The sequence below is a fragment of the Haliotis rubra genome, unplaced genomic scaffold, assembly GCF_003918875.1.
Source record: "Haliotis rubra isolate DU_JTF1 unplaced genomic scaffold, ASM391887v1 Scf59, whole genome shotgun sequence".
Taxonomy (NCBI): domain Eukaryota; kingdom Metazoa; phylum Mollusca; class Gastropoda; order Lepetellida; family Haliotidae; genus Haliotis; species Haliotis rubra.
In genome coordinates, this window is record NW_025767290.1 from 2,481,808 (window position 1) to 2,502,503 (window position 20,696).

The 20,696-nt window shown below is 39.2% G+C and overlaps 1 protein-coding gene across 1 annotated transcript; it reads left to right on the forward strand.

The window, feature by feature from the left end:
• Positions 1-52: 52 nt before the first annotated feature.
• Positions 53-19,891, forward strand: LOC124255005 (solute carrier family 35 member E1 homolog). The gene is made up of 6 exons (XM_046688844.1): positions 53-520; positions 10,057-10,127; positions 14,367-14,504; positions 15,671-15,796; positions 16,357-16,602; positions 18,300-19,891. Exons 1-6 carry the CDS (start codon positions 187-189, stop codon positions 18,591-18,593), a joined length of 1,209 nt encoding a protein of 402 aa, XP_046544800.1. The 5' UTR covers positions 53-186; the 3' UTR covers positions 18,594-19,891.
• The last annotated feature ends 805 nt before the right edge of the window (positions 19,892-20,696 follow it).

Below are 20,696 nucleotides of genomic sequence, written 5' to 3' on the forward strand. Positions count from 1 at the left end.
TTCATAAACCGGTAAATGTCCATTTGCCGCGGAATTATTGACAGCGCCACCTAGGACGCAACGTGTACTTGCCGGAATGAAAACATATGTGTTAGAAATGTCAGCGAGATGACAGAGACGCTCCAGGCTGAAATGATTACATAACATTTAGGAAGTTCATCGATCAAGTTGGGGGATCTAGTCAAAATGAAGGAGGTTCACAAGGCCAGTGTGTATTATGACGCTGCCAAAATTGTGGTAGTGTGCATTTTATGGTATTTGTGCAGCACCACTGACAATATTATTGGAAAAATAATATTATCAGAATTCCCGTATCCTATGACAATCACTATGGTGCAACTAGCAACTGCCGCTATTCTCCTAGGACCAATCATCTCAACAATGGATGTACCAAGTGTGACAGAAATATCAAGACGTTATTACTTCACAATGATTTTGCCACTGGCCATGGGCAAATTTCTGTCATCAGTGTCTTCATATGTCAGTATATGGAAAAGTTCAGTATCTTATGCACATACAGGTAAATATGATGACTGCATCTTCATCATTAAGCACCCAAAACATATTCCCATATTCCATAGAATTCCAGTGGATGGTCTGTCTGCCAACATGATGAAAAATGTTTATCCGTTACCAGCTGAGAGACTTAATGGGGTCATGCAGTTTAGACGTGACTGTAGGACCCCATTGGACTCGCAGCTAAACCTTTATATTTATGAATGTTTCGTGTTTTGAGCACCACACTTAACAGCTTTTGACTTGTATTTTCGGTCTGTAAATAATCATGTCTTGATAAGATATTCCAGTGGTCGATGTCATGAGCACCGACAGAATGTTTGGAATGTTTATATGATGAGGTGAATTTACTAAGTCAGCAAGCCTGTGGACTAAGAAAGTAAGATATTTTATGGATGACAACTTCTTTTTTATATATGATGCGACGTTTTGGTGTAGATTCCTATACCGTTGTCAAGCAAGAGTGAAGTATTACAGCACAGAACAGACTTATACGTCAACAAGGATTAAGTGAAAACAACATGTAGGTATGCATCAAGGGGATTAACAACAATAACAATGGATGGTGGTCATAAACATGATAATGCGGTGATAATAGAAGGAAGCCAGTTGTCAATGAAGCAGAACAAAATATACATAGATCATTAGATGATAAGATTAATTGGTTGGGGTGCTCTGCTCAGTTGTTTTTATAAGTATGCAGATGGGATGAAACCGAAACCGAAATGTCGTGATCATATAGAATAAAAAGTTGTCATCCATAACGTATCTTACTTTCTCATTACATACCAACTTCTAAAATGCCAATCAAACAGGTCAAGCCTGTGCACCCAATCTATTATATGAATGTGATCGGCCAATGATCAGTTATCAAGTTATCCTTTTTGCAAGCATATCAGTTTTAAGTGCAGGTTATTGTATGCATGCACATAAAGTGGTGATGTCATTTATACTCTTTTGGAAGCATTGTTGTCTGTGCTTTTAAAGTTTAATGTAAAAAATACAGACTAAGAGTAGCTTTAGGTAGATTATAGTGTGTTTATAAAATCAAGTGATTTACTTGCTGGGCCTAAGTAAGTGTTTGGTCTGTCTATTTTTGTCAATGTCACTGTTAGTTTTAGCATGTTTAAAATGTGTGTTTTTTTCTCTCTCTTTTATGTTACAATTTTGAAACATTCAGTTATCAAATGTGGATATATAAAATTCAATACAAGCAGTAAAATATGAATATCAGTCCCGATTTTGACTTAAACTATTTTTTTGAAGATAAGCATGTTTCTTATACTGTAGAATGAATGCTTCTGGATGAACATAAAGTGACAGCATAAACATGATAAAGTTAACAATTCAGATTTTATCATGCATGTTTTACTTAACATTCCATAGAAGCAAGTGTGGTGTTAACTCCATTGAGACATGGAGGATATTGGGTAAAGTTAGGTGGACAGTTGCTGATTAACACTAAAATCTGACTACATTTCTCTGACAGATTTCATGGAGTAGATCATTGTGATTTCAGTCACTGGATTGTCTAGACCAGACTTGATAATTCCCTGACAAAGCTGGAATATTGCTGCTGCATAAAATGACATTCAGTAACTAAAATTGTTGCCTAAGACCTGGGTTCGATTCCCCACATGGGTACAATGTGTGAAGCAGATTTCTGGTATCTCCCACCGTGATATTGCTGGAATATTGCTAAAAGCGGCGAAAAATCAAACTCACTCACTCACTCACTCACTCACTCTCACATTGCTTATACTTATGAATCAAATCTTAACAAAGACCTGAAGAAATCCAATGACAGATTGTGTCAAAACAACCTTTCATCTTTAAATCAGAGTGTCACATACCAGATACGTAAAGAAGCGATCGAAATGTTCTTTTCCCAGAGAAACTCCGAAAACCCCCGAAAACCCCATTTCAACAAACCTGTCATCTTGCTTCTTCCACATCACATCTTTTTTCTTCCACAAGCATCACAGAACAAGCACTAGTCTATCTCACAGTCCCTGAACCACATTAATTTCCCTACTGCCAAGCCCTCTCTGCTAAAGCCCTAAATAAAGCAAGTCTAGATTTCCTCAGGTTCAGGAATCTCTGGTCTCCCTAGGGCTCCTTTTCAATATAAATGGGCTTGTTTGTTACTATCATATATTCAGAGACTAAGCCTTAGTCTAGGAGACTGAGGGAGTCCCAATTGCCAGTTACCATGGTTACAGGGTGTGAAACTCATTCCATAAAAATTCTCCATCTCTTGCTCCAGTCATGTCAGTGGGATAACACTTGAAATGGAAGAGACTTTTAAAAACCACTGGGAAGTCCTGTCATTCAGTATCAGCCTTCTTTTTCTTTTCTTTTGTTCATCTTTCAAATTTTTGAATTAATATTTTTCAAAGCATAGTCTGGGATATGTCACCAGTTTGAAACTTGTATCGTAAACCCCCAGAAAGCTGCTCTGTGTATTCGTTCTGATTGGCTCAAGTTCTTTGTCATTTCATTGGTTGGTCAAAGATCCCAGGTTGTGACGCTATGTGACTAATGAGATCTCCTGATAACTTTGATTATTTGCTCCGATCTGATTTTTAAGTGGTTCATGTTTATCTGATTCTTATATCTTCTCATATTCAGCTACTGTCCTTGGTTTGTTTGTTGTTTAATGCTGTAGCTTAGCAACATTCCAGCTATATGAAAAATGAACAACGTTTTTGTAAACTTTTAAATCACTAAAATATAGTAGTGTTGAATGTGATGCTCTGAATACTTTATTTACAAAACTGAAGAGAAACTGCAGCATGGCATGTTGACAAGAAATCCCATTCGGTCGAACGAGGGACCACATTGTGTAGAATTGCAAGCCTGACACTGAGGTTTGAAGCTTACTACAATAGGGGGTTTATGCACTACATCCCGATATCAAATTTTCAAGATTAGACTCATAGTGACGAAAAACAATGATGTACCAAAGCCTATTCGTCTCCCCTTGCCGCCATCTTTGACGATTTGTATGCCGTTTCGGGATGCTATGACTGCCGTGTTGGGATGCTATGAATGCTGTTTTGTACGCTCGGCGACCGTTCTTGCGCGCTCTAGTAGCTGATACGCGAGTTTTGTTTCCATTTCAAAAGATTCGTCTTCCATTACAGATTTATTGTTTCGGTTTTAGAGGATATTGTTGCAGTTTTGGTGATTTTTGGTGATTTTTGTTCTGTTTTGGTGTATATGAGTTCAGTTTTGATGATTTGTTCACCATTTGTATGGTAGGCCTGACTGTCCTTGGTAAACTGTCCAGGTGAACCATGTGAATATATTGGCCACCACCCATAATCTCTTGTTCCCACTGTTTTACTTGTGGTGTGAGAGTGATGTCAAACACACCAGGCAGAATGATGTATTAGGGAAGTACCTGCTAAGTACCAACAGCTGTGGCCATGTGCCCAGTGTGTATGCTTCTTCCTCAGTTCATTACAGTTAGACATGGCAGCTGTTCACCGAGTCTATTATATTCTGTTATTTAGTCATTAGCCTGGGACTTTACAATAATATGCTATTAATCAAAATAGCCTGTTCTCATGATATTGATAGTTTGAGAGTTTGAAGTCAGTTATATTTGCACATTTTTAATTTTCATGAAAATAAGATCTTTTATCATGTGTGTACTCTGCTGCTGCTTCTCTGCATGACGAGGGGCTGCGGGGTAGCCTAGTGGTTAAAGCGTTCACTCGCCACGCTCAAGACCCAGGTTCTATTGTCCACATGGGTACACTGTGTGAAACCCGTTTCCAGTGTCCCCTGTGGTGATATTGCTACGATATTGCTAAAGCAAAAGCGGCGTAAAACCAAACTCACTAACTCTGCGTGACGATCAGAAAACGCATCATGTCAACGGGACGTCAGGTCATGTCAAGGTCTGACCCACATCTTCATGGGGTCACGGTTTAAATGAACTAATGAGTGGCAAAATTTTATATATTTTTAACTTTTTGTAAGACCTATTCTAAACATTTGTGTACCATTCAATAGATGTCATTCAGATATAACCATTATATGCAATATAAGCATTACAAATATGTTTTATTTCATCAAGTTTTATTTCATCATGGATTTTCTTTTGCCTGATTTTGAGACAATACTATGTTGTAAGTAGGGATGGCTCAATAAGAAATTTGGAAAAATTGTTGATGGGAAGAATTATTATTGATTATCGATATGAAATCTGTGTCATTGATGATATCGTACATACACTATTGTGATGAAATATAGTGCTTATTCACTGACACAATACACAAAGCTGCATCTTTATTACCGGACTGCACCTAATTTATGTTTATGTTTTTTTCCTAATCCATATATAAGATATGTCACCACTCACCAGAGATGTGAAATTATGCCTTCAAATATGATTTCTTTGAGACTTTATTGGCATTTTTGGCAAAGTTACTTCTCTGATATTTATCGATAATCAATCGATATTTAGTAAACAATTATCACTCTTTTATATCTCTGGCAACACATTTTGCGGGGGGTATTAAAATGGACTCCATCCGTCCGTCCGTCCATGCACATTTGCTTTTCCGGAGCAGAACAAAAAATCGTTCAATATTTCTTCACCAAACTTGGCACATAGATAGGTCTGGTGGTGAACTGGTGCCTTTTGGTAGTTTTGGATTTCTGAATAAGATATTTTTTGCGTTTCCATGGCAACAGCTTTAACTCAGACTGAATTTGGTGGGAGTGCTCCTTTCTGGAGCAGAACTTAAAATCCTTTCAATACTCTTCTTCCACTTAGCTATGTACACGCCAAAACATTTGACATAATAATCATATCTAGTAAACATATTCATGAAGTGATCAACAGCATGAGCATCGGTCTACACAATTGGGATACGATGACACGTGTCAACCAAGTCAGCGAACCTGACCACCCGATCCCGTTAGTCGCCTCTTATGACAAGCATGGGTTGCTGAAGACCAATTTTATCCCGGATCTTCACGGGCCTGAATAAGACAATAAGCCATGTCAGGACATCAAGGACTTGTCATTGAAATCTGGATGTTGAATATGTGTTAGGAATATGTAGATGCTGATGCTGATCATCACAGCTGTGGCAACATTGGAATAACAACAACAAGGTTGGATCAAGTAGGATTGTACTTGCAGTTACTGAGAGAACTACAGTATTTGTCTTGTGGACCTTGGTTATAAAATGGTGATTCCATGCAAGAAAATGAGGGTCCCAGAGAAGTGGAAAAATTGAACCTGGCACTGTTGCAAGTGGTGTTTGATTGCATACTTTCAGATATTTTTGGTTGAAATAGTTACATGGACCCTAACAGAAACGTACCTTTGTATTGTAGGTTTTTAATCATTATGTATAGAAATTAATTTCAAATGGTACCAAAGTTTAAAAAGTATAGGTATTTATTTCGCTAAACATGCAAATATATGTTCCTGAATCACCAAGTGTCTGTTGTGAATCTGTATCCATATTAAATAGAGGATTCACATCTAGCTAAGCTCTGTAGATGTATATAAATTGTCTTAATTACTATCCAGACATATGCATGGTATATATACAGTCAAATCCCGATGAGTCGAATCGCTGGGGACCAAGTAATAAATTCGACTTATCGATGTATTCGAGACATAGGTATGTCTATGAGGGTAGAAAAAAAGATGATCCAGTCCTAATTCCTCCGCCTAAGCATTTGTTTATCTAATGATTTCCCTATCACTAATAGGGGCACCTTATCAGTTCCAGTCTGATTAGCACAGACAGTGATTTCCGTAAAATCACTAATCTGCCTTTTGAACTCACCCATCAATGACGGAAAGGTGTGAGCCGCGCTGGTTTGTTAATTGGATCAGTTTGCTACACCAATCAACTTCTCATTGACTGACTTCGGCTTATGTATACAAGATTGCTGTTGTTTGAATCTCATGGGACCAAATTTCCTTCTCGAGTCATCGTGTGTATTTATGAGACGAATTCGTGTAACCGGAAATCAAATGATGACAACTATAACAGGGAATGGTCGGGACCGACAGGTACTTCGAGTTATGCATAATATTCGAGACAGTGGCATTCGACTCATCGGGATTTGACTGAATATCAGTTTCAGATGGGTTTTTTCATTCAGAAGTTGTCAGTGATAGATCAATATTAATTTGTGAAGTATCAAGACAAGCTGTCACTTGAATGAATAGTCGGAATATCAACATGATCAATATGAAAATGAATATGATGATTGGCAGATGCAATAAAAAGCCTTGCATTGCACAGCTTGTGAAGTAACCTGGAAAAAAAAATAAAGGAACACTTGTGCTTTCATGTGATCCCTTATTTTTTTCCCTCAGTATTTCATCAGCTCGATATTTTCAGTCATATTTGTTGATGTATTTTTAAACCAGTTTCTGATGTACTTATCATTTGCATATTATTCTGATTATTTAAAGGTGCTGCACATTGAGAATGACAAGGTTTGCTTGTGGTTTTGTAGCAATACTGACAGAGTATAATTATCATCTCAAAAATAGTTATGACAGTATTATTCTCAGTGTGCTTCATGGTTCTTAGTCTGCTTGTCAAATACTGCAGTATTCCTGGACAACATTGTATGACTCTTTCTTGTAGCAAAAATAGGTTGTTTGTGACAGAAAGATGGGGAGTATCATACAGTTAACATGGCAGTGTATTGTACAGTTAACATGGGGAGTATCATACAGTTAACATGGCAGTGTATTGTACAGTTAACATGGGGAGTATCATACAGTTAACATGGCAGTGTATTGTATAGTTAACATGGGGAGTATCATACAGTTAACATGGCAGTGTATCGTATAGTTAACATGGGGAGTATCATACAGTTAACATGGCAGTGTATTGTACAGTTAACATGGGGAGTATCATACAGTTAACATGGCAGTGTATCGTATAGTTAACATGGGGAGTATCATACAGTTAACATGGCAGTGTATTGTACAGTTAACATGGGGAGTATCATACAGTTAACATGGCGGTGTATCTTACAGTTAACATGGGGAGTGTATCATACAGTTAACATGGCAGTGTATTGTACAGTTAACATGGGGGAGTATCATACAGTTAACATGGCAGTAACATGGGGTGTATGACAGTTAACATGGGAGAGTATCATACAGTTAACATGGCAGTGTATTGTACAGTTAACATGGGAGTATCATACAGTTAACATGGCAGTGTATCATATAGTTAACATGGGGAGTATCATGACAGTTAACATGGGGAGTATCATACAGTTAACATGGGGAGTATCATACAGTTAGCATCGAGTATTTTCAGTTAACATGGGGAGTATCATACAGTTAGCATGGGAGTGTTATACAGTTAATATGGGGAGTATCATACCATTAATGTGGAGTGTACCGTACAGTTTACTGAGTTAACATGCGTAGTGTCATACCGTTAATGTGGAGTGTATCGTACAGTTAACATGGAGAGCATATCATACAGTTGACTTGGTTGGCGTATCCTACGGTTAACATGGAGAGTGTCTTATGCAGTTAGCATGGGGAGTATCATACAGTTAACTTGGGGAGTATCATACAGTTAGCATGGGGAGTATCATACAGTTAACTTGGGGAGTATCATACAGTTAGCATGGGGAGTATCATACAGTTAGCATGGGGAGTATCATACAGTTAACATGGGGAGTATCATACAGTTAACTTGGGGAGTATCATACAGTTAGCATGGGGAGTATCATACAGTTAACTTGGGGAGTATCATACAGTTAGCATGGGAGTATCATACAGTTAACATGGGGAGTATCATACAGTTAAGCATGGGGAGTATCATACAGTTAGCATGGGGAGTATCATACAGTTAACATGGGGAGTATCATACAGTTAACATGGGGGTATGGGGAGTATCATACAGTTAACATGGGGAGTATCAGTTACAGTTATACAGTTAGCATGGGGAGTATCATACAGTTAACATGGGGAGTATCATACAGTTAACATGGGAGAGTATCATACAGTTAGCATGGGGAGTATCATACAGTTAGCATGAGGGAGTATCATACAGTTAGCATGGGGGGAGTATCATACAGTTAGCATGGGGAGTATCATACAGTTAACATGGGAGTATCATACAGTTAACATGGGGAGTATCATACAGTTAGTTATGGGGAGTATCATACAGTTAACATGGGGAGGGGAGTATCATACAGTTAACATGGGGAGTATCATACAGTTAGCATGGGGAGTATCATACAGTTAACATGGGGAGTATCATACAGTTAACATGGGGAGTATCATCAGTTAACATTTAGCATGGGAGTATCATACAGTTAACATGGGGAGTATATCATACAGTTAGCATGGGGAGTATCATACAGTTAACTTGGGGAGTATCATACAGTTAGCATGGGGAGTATCATACATTTAACTTGGGGAGTATCATACAGTTAGCATGGGGAGTATCATACAGTTAGCATGGGGAGTATCATACAGTTAGCATGGGGAGTATCATACAGTTAGCATGGGGAGTATCATACAGTTAGCATGGGGAGTATCATACAGTTAACTTGGGGAGTATCATACAGTTAACTTGGGGAGAATCATACAGTTAACTTGGTGAGTATCATACAGTTAACTTGGGGAACACGACCTTCAGTAAACATTACCTTTGTAATGGTTCAGGTTTTCATGGTGAGCCAATTTTATACCTCTATTCTTGAAGAGCTGACATTGCCGATACAGAGAATCCTTAGTCATCCCCATTGTGCGTTCAGGTCATGGTCACAGGGAGATTACTTAGTGCTTTACTCTATCTATTAACATTTGATAACATGTCTCCGATCTAACCCACTCAGCCTCCACATCTTTGTTTGCTGGTTATCAGGTAGCTGACTCTAAAGGTTTGGGTTCGAATCCTGGATAGGACTCAACCCAACCAAAGTATTTGTGTCTGTATGTTAATGAGAAAGTGTAATCCCAAATATAACATGTTACAGCTAACCACTTTCTAAATGTCATTGTGTACTCATATATGAATATATGTATGATAAGGAACTATGTACAGCTTGCATTACAGCAATGTTGTTATTTGAGTTGATAACCCCAGACATACATTAACAGGCAATAATGAGATTGGTAATCATGGTAATACAGGATGAATAGATGTTTGTTGTCACCTTGCCTTGTTTCCAGAGTCAATATTCTGGTAGTCAGTACCTTGTATGTCAGACAGGGTAATGTCATTCATCCTCTTTCTGTTGAAAACCCCCTTTGGATTCCAGGTTTTAATAGGTCCATGGCTACTTGTACTTACTGAAAGAGACGCGACATAGTGAACAGCTGGTCAGCCTTGTGATGTTGTAATACTATCAATCACTGGTTTGTCTGGCCCAGACTTGAATGTTTGCAAGCAACCATGATGGACCTGAGTGTGGCATTAAACAATGCATATATCTGTTACTTGAACCACTGAGTGATGTACAGATGGTTTGGTTGATAGTGATGATAATCATGGTTACCTCCCCTTGCTGTTTCAGTTAAAGCTACACTTCCAATGTTCACTGTGATATTATCAAGACTTATTCTGGGGGAAACACAGACAATGCTTGTAAGTATTTAACACAACCTCAACATATATCACTTTATCATGATGAATTTATTGCATCTAACTTTTATAAATATTTTCAATAGCTAGAATCAAAACTTACAAACATTTTTAAAATAATTGTCGAAAATAATGGACGTCACTACGCAGCCTCTATTCCTTCTCACCCAACCTCAATGAACTTCTACTTTACCTCACCCAACCTCAACATCTTCTCACCCAACCTCAACCTCGCCCAACCTCAACACCTCACTCAACCTCAACCTCACCCAACCTCAACACCTTCTCTCCCCCAACCTCAACACCTTCTCACCCAACCTCAACCTCACCCAACCTCAACACCTCACCTTCACCAATTGAGAAATGATGTGGATGCACTATTTGGATTGACCGATATGACAGAACAATGTATCAATGTATCATGAGTGAGGCTATTCAAGAGACATGTGAGCCAATAATTGTGTTACCCAACTGAAAATGGTATTTTATCTTGGGATACTGCATGCTACTTTGATATTTGGGCAAGGCATCTTCTTGTTCAATTTTATGTTCAGTAATAACAAATCCCACCTGGCATAAACAAACATGGATACTTAATTCGGGATTATGTTCTATTGATAAGAATCTGGGCCCCGTTTCTACAAAGCGATCATAGCGATAAGATGATCGTAACTCCCATACTTTAACATAGACTTACGACTGTCGTAGCGCTACAATCGCTTTGAGGAACGGGCCCCAGGACTTTTCTTGCCATTCTAAAGTGTTTGATTGACTGAGTGATTTGGTGTCCCCCGCCATGATATCGCTGGAATATTGCTAAAAGCAGCAACTCACTCACTCACTCTAATGTAAATAGTGGACCAACCTATACTATCTCATTAATGATGATGTTTTGACTTTGTTGATGACTTGTATGTCTGGTCCCTCTCATCTGTTCCCAGTTTTTGTCGTTAAATCAGAACAGCGCTATGAACATACTAAGCCCTCGTGTAACCATCTAATCCCTACACCACAAGCACGTCATTTCAGGGACATTTTGAAAGGAGAAGAATATAATCTACTTTTAAACACATGTCAATACTTGAAGTGGGGGTGTTACCATGGTAACCAAATTGTGATCTGTTCATGGATGGTTACTGATATATTTATGGTTTTTAAATCATTTTTAGCAGTTGTTGCTAACAATGAGATTATGCCTATCTGTTTCTGGTATTGATTTAGTCCTGTAATTTAAGCTACCATAAACTGTCTATATATTCAGTCTCATTGCAGCTGTTGCCAAGTCAACAGGATGTGATTTTACTTCGTCATGGTGATTTTATTTCATGAATTGGCAATGAAATATAAAATATTGTGTCACCTATTTCCTGTTTTTTGAAGGGGTGTCATTTTAAGTTGGTAAAGTGTAAATTATATTAGATAACTGTAGCTATTCTAACTTGTAGCTGACATAACTCACTTTTTGAAAATACTTGATGAAAACGTCATGCATTTTGTGACGATTTATTGAATACTTCCGTTCATGACAGGCTAATGATGATATCTGAACTCAATTACAAAATGAAAGTAAAGTATTTGGTAGAAGTATTTGGTAGGTACATTCCATTAAGCAAAGAAACATGATAACAGAGATATGGATTTCTTCAGAATTATATTATTACTAGCTTCTTGAAATATATAATCAATGTGATGGTTGAGCTAATCTTCTTGTTTACTGAAACTGTTTGTATATGTAAGAAATGCTTAGACAAAAGATGTGACTACTGTTGAAATAACCATTAAACAGTGAAGTTATGCTAATTAAGAAGTAATGTAATAATTTTGAAACTAACACTTATACCGAACACAGCGGCAGCATATCAAGTTTACAACACACTGATTTAAGTACACACAGCTTGTAGCTAGGTGTTGGTTCTTAGTCGCTAAACACACAGCCCAGATCAGTGTGCCGCCTCACAGACAGCATATCAAGTTTACAACACACTGATTTAAGTACACACAGCTCGTAGCTAGGTATTGGTTCTCAGTCGCTAAACACACAGCCCAGATCAGTGTGCCGCCTCACAGACAGCATATCAAGTTTACAACACACTGATTTAAGTACACACAGCTTGTAGCTAGGTGTTGGTTCTTAGTCGCTAAACACACAGCCCAGATCAGTGTGCCGCCTCACAGACAGCATATCAAGTTTACAACACACTGATTTAAGTACACACAGCTCGTAGCTAGGTATTGGTTCTCAGTCGCTAAACACACAGCCCAGATCAGTGTGCCGCCTCACAGACAGCATATCAAGTTTACAACACACTGATTTAAGTACACACAGCTCGTAGCTAGGTATTGGTTCTCAGTCGCTAAACACACAGCCCAGATCAATGTGCCGCCTCACAGACAGCATATCAAGTTTACAACACACTGATTTAAGTACACACAGCTTGTAACTAGGTGCTGGTTCTCAGTCGCTAAACACACAGCCCAGATCAATGTGTCTCCTCACAGACAGCAATAAAAGCTGGTAATCAATGAAGATTCAAAGTCATTTTAAGAATGCTTCAGTGACTTTGTCCTTTATGTGAAAAGACTGTGGTTTGTAGTAGCAATTGAAACTGCATGTTTGTAGGAGGCCTTGACTACTGTTCAATTCAGTATTCAGAGGTGCTTCCCTTAGGCATGGCAGAAAGCTATGAATGTCGGTCCATGCCCTGCTTTGCCAAGATTTTGTTTCTGGACTTTGTTTTATCAGTTCCATATCTGTGTTTACCGTTTCACCACCCTACCCCACCCAGCCACGCCCAGCCACTCCACACTCCACACTCCACACCCACACCACACACCACATCACACCGCACTCAAACCCACAACACCACACAACACAACACACACCACACACACTCCACACTGCACCCCACCACACCCCACCACACCACACCACACCACTCATACCACAACAAACCCACACCACTCACACCACACAGGGCTCGATTTAGTGCTTTGTTACTTGCACTGGTGCAACACAATATTACAAAGTGCAACCTAGTTATTAGTCTTACTAGCACCAGGTGCAAGTTAATTGTTGAGAAATAAATCAGCAATAAGTCTAACATTACATGAGCAGTGTACATCTGTCAGCTCATTTTTCTTCTAAACTTTGAATAAGTCAATAGCATATTTCTTTCTTTACATATTGCAAAAATGCGCACAATTTGGCTGGGGCACCTGGGTTTTTATCTCAGGTTGCACCTGGTGCGAGTAGGTTAACATCTCTTAAATCGTTCCCTGCCACGTCACACTCACACACAACAACACCACATCACACCACACTCACACACAGCACTCACACAACAAACTCACACACCACACTCACACACCACCCTCACACAACCACCCCACTCACACACCACATCACACCACACTCACATCACACCCAACCACACACACACCACACCAACACAACCACACCACACTCACACAACCACACCACACTCACACACCACACTCACACAACCACACCACACTCGCACACCACACCACACACACACCACACTCACATACCACCCCACACTCACACAACCACACACACACACCACACTCACACCACACCACACTCACACTGCACTCACATCACACCCCACCACACACCACACACACACCACACCACACCACACTCACACACCACACCACAATCACACATCACACCACAAACACACTCACCCGCTCTCACACCCGTACCCACACCGTGCTCCTTCACCCACACCCGCACCCACACCCACTCCCGCTCCCTCAGTCATACCCATTCCCCCAACCACAATGCACCCGCTCCTTCACCCTCACCTTCACCCACACCCACACCCACACTCACACCCTCACCCACACTCAAACCCACACACCCACACCCACACCCTCACCCACACTCAAACCCACACACACACACATACACACCCTCACCCACACCCACACTGCACCCGCTTCCACACCCTCAACCACACCGCACCCGTTCCCTCACCCACACCCACACTCTCAACCACACCGCACCCGTTCCCTCACCCGTTCCCTCACCCCTCCCACTCCCACTCCCTCACTGCACCCACAACCACAACCATTCCCACACCTTCCAGTCAGCTAAAACGGCATAAAACTTAACTCACTCACAACTCCACAGATCCCACACTGCCTCACATCGTCCAACACTACCCATCACAACCATCCAATGAGAGACTAAAATTTCTGTCATCTTTATTGCAGGTATATTTATCCCTGCTTCCAATCATGGGCGGCGTTGTCATAGCAACAGTCACAGAGCTGGCTTTTGATTATATTGGGCTCGGAAGCGCCTTATTTGCAACACTCTGCTTCTCATTGCAAACAATTTTTTCCAAAATGGTAAGTACAGAATGGTCTATGTTAACAATTACAGAAAAATGATTACTGAAAAAAGACTTCCTGTGATAGCCATTAGTTGTGCTTTCTTATATGTCATTGTCAAGGAGTCCAGATTTGGATCCTGAATTAGGGTGTGTCATGCAAAAAAGTCACTGTAATTTAGTGTAAATGAGGGGAGATAGGGGTGCAGGGAGGGGTATGTCACCCAAATGTATCTCAGCTCTATCAGGAAGTCATGAAACTGTTTTTTTCAAATACAATAGAATGTTAATTTGAACAGTATTTAGAGACCAGGTTTTTGTTGTTGGGGCTAGTTCATGAATACATTTTACATAACATACAGACCCTAGACAATTACCAAAATCCTCCCATTTATAATAAATGGATAGCTTGTTATGCTTGATATTTATATGAACATTTAATGTGTCAGTGGGAGGTGGAAATGCTGCATAGCATGATGTCACGGAAATATCATTCAGATGTACCATGACCTCATAAAAAAAATGTACGTTTGCTCGTCATGGCAAAGACCTGGGTTCGATTCCAAACATGGGTACAATGTGTGAAGCCCATTTCTGGTGTCCCCCGCCATGATATTGCTGGAATATTGCTAAAAGCGGCATAAAACCATACTCACTCACTCAAAAATGTAAACTGTGATTCTATGTCATTTGATTGGCTAACCAATCTATTTATGTTTCCGTAAACCCAAAAAACAATAGGCCATGTCCCCCCAACAGACAACTGTTTTATGATTGGTTGATAAGAACCTGGGTTAATAGGAACCCATACTTGCTAGAGGCGACTAATGGACTTCAGAGGTCAGACTTGTTGACATAGGTCATCGTATCCCAATTTCATTCATTTCAGGATGTCAATCAAAGGATTGTCTGGTCCAGACTTGATTATTAACCGAATATAGTTACATATGTATTTAACTGGAATATTGCAGAGTACGGCATTAAACAACAAGAATTTGGTTTAAATACTGTAGTAGTTTACGCTTCATTTTTCTATCCAATAAGATATTGGAGTTGGCAAACATGAACAACTTTAAACAAGATAAATCATTACTGATTTTGATTTGGTGCTAACGGCTCAAGCCTAAATGTTATGAACCGTTGCCCGGTTGAGCATATTGAGTGCTTGTGTGTCTCTGTGTGTAGTGTTTGAAGGATACCGGTCTTCATCACATGCGTCTTCTCGTTGTCATCACCCGCATCTCAACCGTCTGCTTCCTCCCTCTCTGGGTGCTCTTTGACCTGCGCAGGATCTTACATGATGAACAATTTGTAAGTATTTAAGGCCCTTCTTTTTTCTTGTGGCCGATAAGGTAACATTTCCAGTGAACAGTACAGTCAAATATTCAAGTGCCACAAATATCACATCATATGTTGGAAATAGCCCACACAAATGGTACTCTTAACTTTCCATTCAGGAGAACATGCATGATGCACATTGAGTATGATCATATATCTCTGCCTTAGTTCTAATGTCTAGTGATGTCTAGCAGTCTTTGGTTAACTGGCTTGGAGATCCGAAGTTTGAGATTTAAGTGTGCTTTTTGTCTATTCCAGTTCAATAGCAACAGCAAGTTGTACATGATAACGATGTTGATGTTGTCTATTCCAGTTAAACAGCAACAACAAGTTGTACATGATAACGATGTTGATGTTGTCTATTCCAGTTAAACAGCAACAACAAGTTGTACATGATAACGATGTTGATGTTGTCTATTCCAGTTAAACAGCAACAACAAGTTGTACATGATAACGATGTTGATGTTGTCTATTCCAGTTAAACAGCAACAACAAGTTGTACATGATAACGATGTTGATGTTGTCTATTCCAGTTAAACAGCAACAACAAGTTGTACCTGATAACGATGTTGATGTTCGACGGACTCTGCAACATGGGCCACAACATCTTCGCCTTCACCCTCCTCTCCATGGTGACGTCACTCAGCTATGCTGTCGCCAATGCCACCAAAAGAATATTTATCATAAGTGGATCATTAATGGTGTTGAAAAATCCAGTCACCCCAACAAATATATTAGGAATGCTTGTGGCAATATTCGGGGTGTTGTCTTATAATAAGGTGGGTATGCATGTTAACTAGGACTTGTTTATAACATGGAAAATTCTTAGTCTTCAATGTTTTCCAAGTAAATGTGAATAAATTATTTTGTTTTTGAAGATACACTTCTCCTTTTGAAAACAGGGGGATATAGCGATAGTCTTGTCTGTCTCAGGGTATATTTCCTAAAGCACTGAATATTTCTTATGGAAATTTGCTGTAAAGATGCCTTGTGGTGAATTGGTGCCTTTTGATGCTTTGGTATTTTTGCTAGTTTAATTATATTTTTTCCCTTGAAGACAAGTTGGGCTTAAAATGAGGAGCATAACTCCAAAACCATTGGCTTTTTCTTTATATAACTAGCTAGAAAGATTAACCTTATGGTAAACCGGTGCCTTTTGATGACTTAGGTTATTGAAATAAACTGAACAGCAATACATTGTATGTTTTTTCACTGCACTGAGGTATCCAATCCCCATTTGTAAATTGTATCTTGTCAGGGGAGATGACGTATCATCATGTGATAAAAACCAATTTCATCAATGGTTACGTTTTCAAAATTATTTTTGTTGTTGTTATTTTAACTCTTGTCAATTATGGGTCCATTTCTCTTCACAAACTGGGTTTGGTGCTCACAAGAAATCACATACTATGTTCAGATGCAGAGTTAGATCCCTTGTAATGACAGGATCAGCTTATGAAGGTCAGATTCCAAGTGTCCCGAAACTGATCCCACTCGACAGTGTGATAATAGTGTCTTCGTGTTTCACTAATGTTTGATAGGGACCATGGCTGTAAATACACTTTTAATATAAAATGTGAAATATTTTTGTATGTGATTTGGTTTTGGTGTTTATCATCTTCACACAACACAATATCACTTGGTATTTCTTTATAATATTTGACTCTTGAAATTAACGCTCAGTATGACTGTAAGCTTATTTTCATTCTGTAAATTAATTATGGTCAAAAATAGAGGTAATCATCAAGTGTTATTAAGGGCTTCCAGAACTGAAGTAAGGAATGTCCTGTAGGACCATTACACCTCAGATTATGACTATCTGTTAAGACATTTTTGTTTGCATATATTAGATACTAAACTATATTTCTATATAATGAAGTTTTGTAAATTTATTTTGTAAGTAAAGGTTGACATGCTATTTGATTTGTGCTGCCTTCATTGCTCATGTCAGGATGATAGTCCTTTCAAACCAGCTGACGCCACACATGCAACTTGATTGAGTGAATGATATGAAAAACCGCATTGAATTAAGCAGCTAATTACATAAAACCATAAGAAATGCAACATTTTGTGAATTCCAGCCTCCTTTATGGCTCACATTTTGGTGAACTGCCATAAATCCCATCTATCAATTACATGGTTTATCATGATCTCAAATTATCTGCCCTTTGTTTTCAGTCTTCTCCCAGTTTCTGGTTTTCCTCCCACACTGGTCTGAGATGACATGCAATAACTAAAGTCTGATCTGACAGCGTTGGGGGTGGTGGGGCAGCGTAGTGGTTAAAGCATTCGCTTCTCATGCCTTAGACCCGGGTTCGAATCCCCACATGGGTACAATATGTGAATCCCATTTCTGGTGTCCCCCCGCCGTGATATTGCTGGAATATTGCTAAAAGCAGCATAAAAATATACTCACTCACTCACCCGAACAGCTTGGAACCCATTCCAGTGTCTCAGTTTTCTTGTTGTCTTTCAGGCGAAGTACGACCAGAACCAGGCCATCAAGAGAGCACAAACCTTGCCCTATGTCCGCAGTGAACCAGATTTCCTCAAGCACAACACCGGACTTCCACACTCCAAGAGTGACGTCAACCTTTATAACAGTCAAACACAACAAAATGGCCACATCTTGTTACGAGAATGGCACAACAATGATCACGTGACTATCATACCTATAGCTGAAAAGACGCCAGAAAAAGAGAACTATTCCCTGCGACCGACAAAGTCAGCAACAACACAAGCTCACGCTCGAGTGGTACATCATGTTTGATAGGGACCATGGCTGTAAATACACTTTTAATATAAAATGTGAAATATTTTTGTATGTGATTTGGTTTTGGTGTTTATCATCTTCACACAACACAATATCACTTGGTATTTCTTTATAATATTTGACTCTTGAAATTAACGCTCAGTATGACTGTAAGCTTATTTTCATTCTGTAAATTAATTATGGTCAAAAATAGAGGTAATCATCAAGTGTTATTAAGGGCTTCCAGAACTGAAGTAAGGGATGTCCTGTAGGACCATTACACCTCAGATTATGACTATCTGTTCAGACATTTTTGTTTGCAGATGAGATACTAAACTATATTTCTATATAATGAAGTTTTGTAAATTTATTTTGTAAGTAAGGGTTGATTTGTGCTGCCTTCATTGCTCATGTCAGGATGATAGTCCTGTCACACCAGCTGGCACCACACATGCAACTTGATTGAGTGAATGATATGAAAAACCGCATTGATTTAAGCCGCTAATTACATAAAAACATAAGATATGCAACACTTTTTGTGAATTCCAGCCTCCTTTATGGCTCACATTTTGGTGAACTGCCATAAATCCCATCTATCAATTACATGGTTCTCATGATCTCAAATTATCTGCCCTTGGTTCTCATTAGCCAACAAATTTGCTTCACTACTCAGTCTAAAGGAACAGTAACAATTCGAATTAGAAAGCAGCTTCACTGTTGGGTTGTCAGCACCATTGCACCTGTTCCGTTGAATACAACAGTTATATAGATAAAATATTGACTTATTAATTATCTCTATTTACTGATCATGTGTTGATAATTTACTCATCTAGAAAACACGACAGCATCAGGTACTAAGATTAACGTCTTCAATCATTCAAGACAGTTTATATGCTACAAGCTTGTACACCAGACTGTCTAGACCACCACATAGATTCTTAGTGAAAGTAGTGAGTGACTGAGTGAGGTTAGTTTTACTTCGCTTTTACCAATATTCCAGCAATATTTCGGCAGGAGACACCAGAAAGAGCTTCACACATAGTACCCACATGAGGAACTGAACCCAGATCTTCTGAGTGACGATCGAAAGCTTTAACCATACCCCACCGTCCCTTCATGAAAGTACTTCAGGCTTCCTGCATCTCACAATGAGTTTTATGAACAGTAAATTGGACAGGACATTATACATCAGCCTTGATTCTGTTCATTTAGGTACAAATACAGCAGAGTGGAGAAATTGTAGAAACAAAATTCTATAACATTTCAGAATGTTAGATTTAGTTTGCATAAACAGTGCAGGAAAATCAAAACTACCCAAAGATATCAATCTACAGAATGTATTTGAAAACACAACAGAGTAGATAATTGTTTTAAAGAGTAGTGTACTGTACTGAGTACGCAGGTGATATTTTCGATCTAGACTTGGGTACTCTATGTATTTGTGTGCTACGTAAGACCGATTTGTGTTCACATCGCTGCAACACCCAAGACACAGCACAACTAGATCAGACAGAAATTAACATCACACATTTACTAACCTGAATACTGATGTTGAAATGGTAGAATTATCCTATAAATGGCCACACACCTTCCAGCCTTAAAGATGCCTTTCACACCAGTGAAACTGACCTGGGCCCCATTTCACAAAGCGATCGTAGTGCTAAGATGATCGTAGCGCAAAGATGATCGTAGCGCTAAGTTGATCATAGCGCTAAGGCTAAGATGATCGTAGCGCTAAGATGATCGTAGCGCTTAGATGATCGTAGCGCAAAGATGATTGTAGCGCTAAGTTGATCATAGCGCTAAGGCTAAGATGATCGTAGTGCTAAGATGATCATAACTCCCATATTTTAACATAGACTTACGAGAGTCGGGGCTATGATCACTTTGTGAAACGGGCCCCTGGACTAGCAAACTTACGATAATTCCTAGCCCAGAACTCAAGCCTCAGTTTGGGAAATATTTCCTTATTTACACATTGCAGTAATATTTACACAATCACAAACCAATACACAACGTGCAACACATATCTTGTCACAATGAGTATCAGTAGAAATGTTTAAGGATGATGTACTTATCCTGTAGGGTGTCCACTGATATAGTTGACATGTTTTTCCTCAA

What these genes read in the sequence shown, in the direction of transcription:
- LOC124255005 (XM_046688844.1), top strand. Translation starts at nt 187, where the DNA reads ATGAAGGAGGTTCACAAGGCCAGTGTGTATTATGACGCTGCCAAAATT. An exon ending in TCTTACATGATGAACAATTT is followed by an intron (nt 15,797 to 16,356) that starts GTAAGTATTTAA and finishes TGTCTATTCCAG; the next exon opens with TTAAACAGCAACAACAAGTT. An exon ending in GGGTGTTGTCTTATAATAAG is followed by an intron (nt 16,603 to 18,299) that starts GTGGGTATGCAT and finishes GTTGTCTTTCAG; the next exon opens with GCGAAGTACGACCAGAACCA.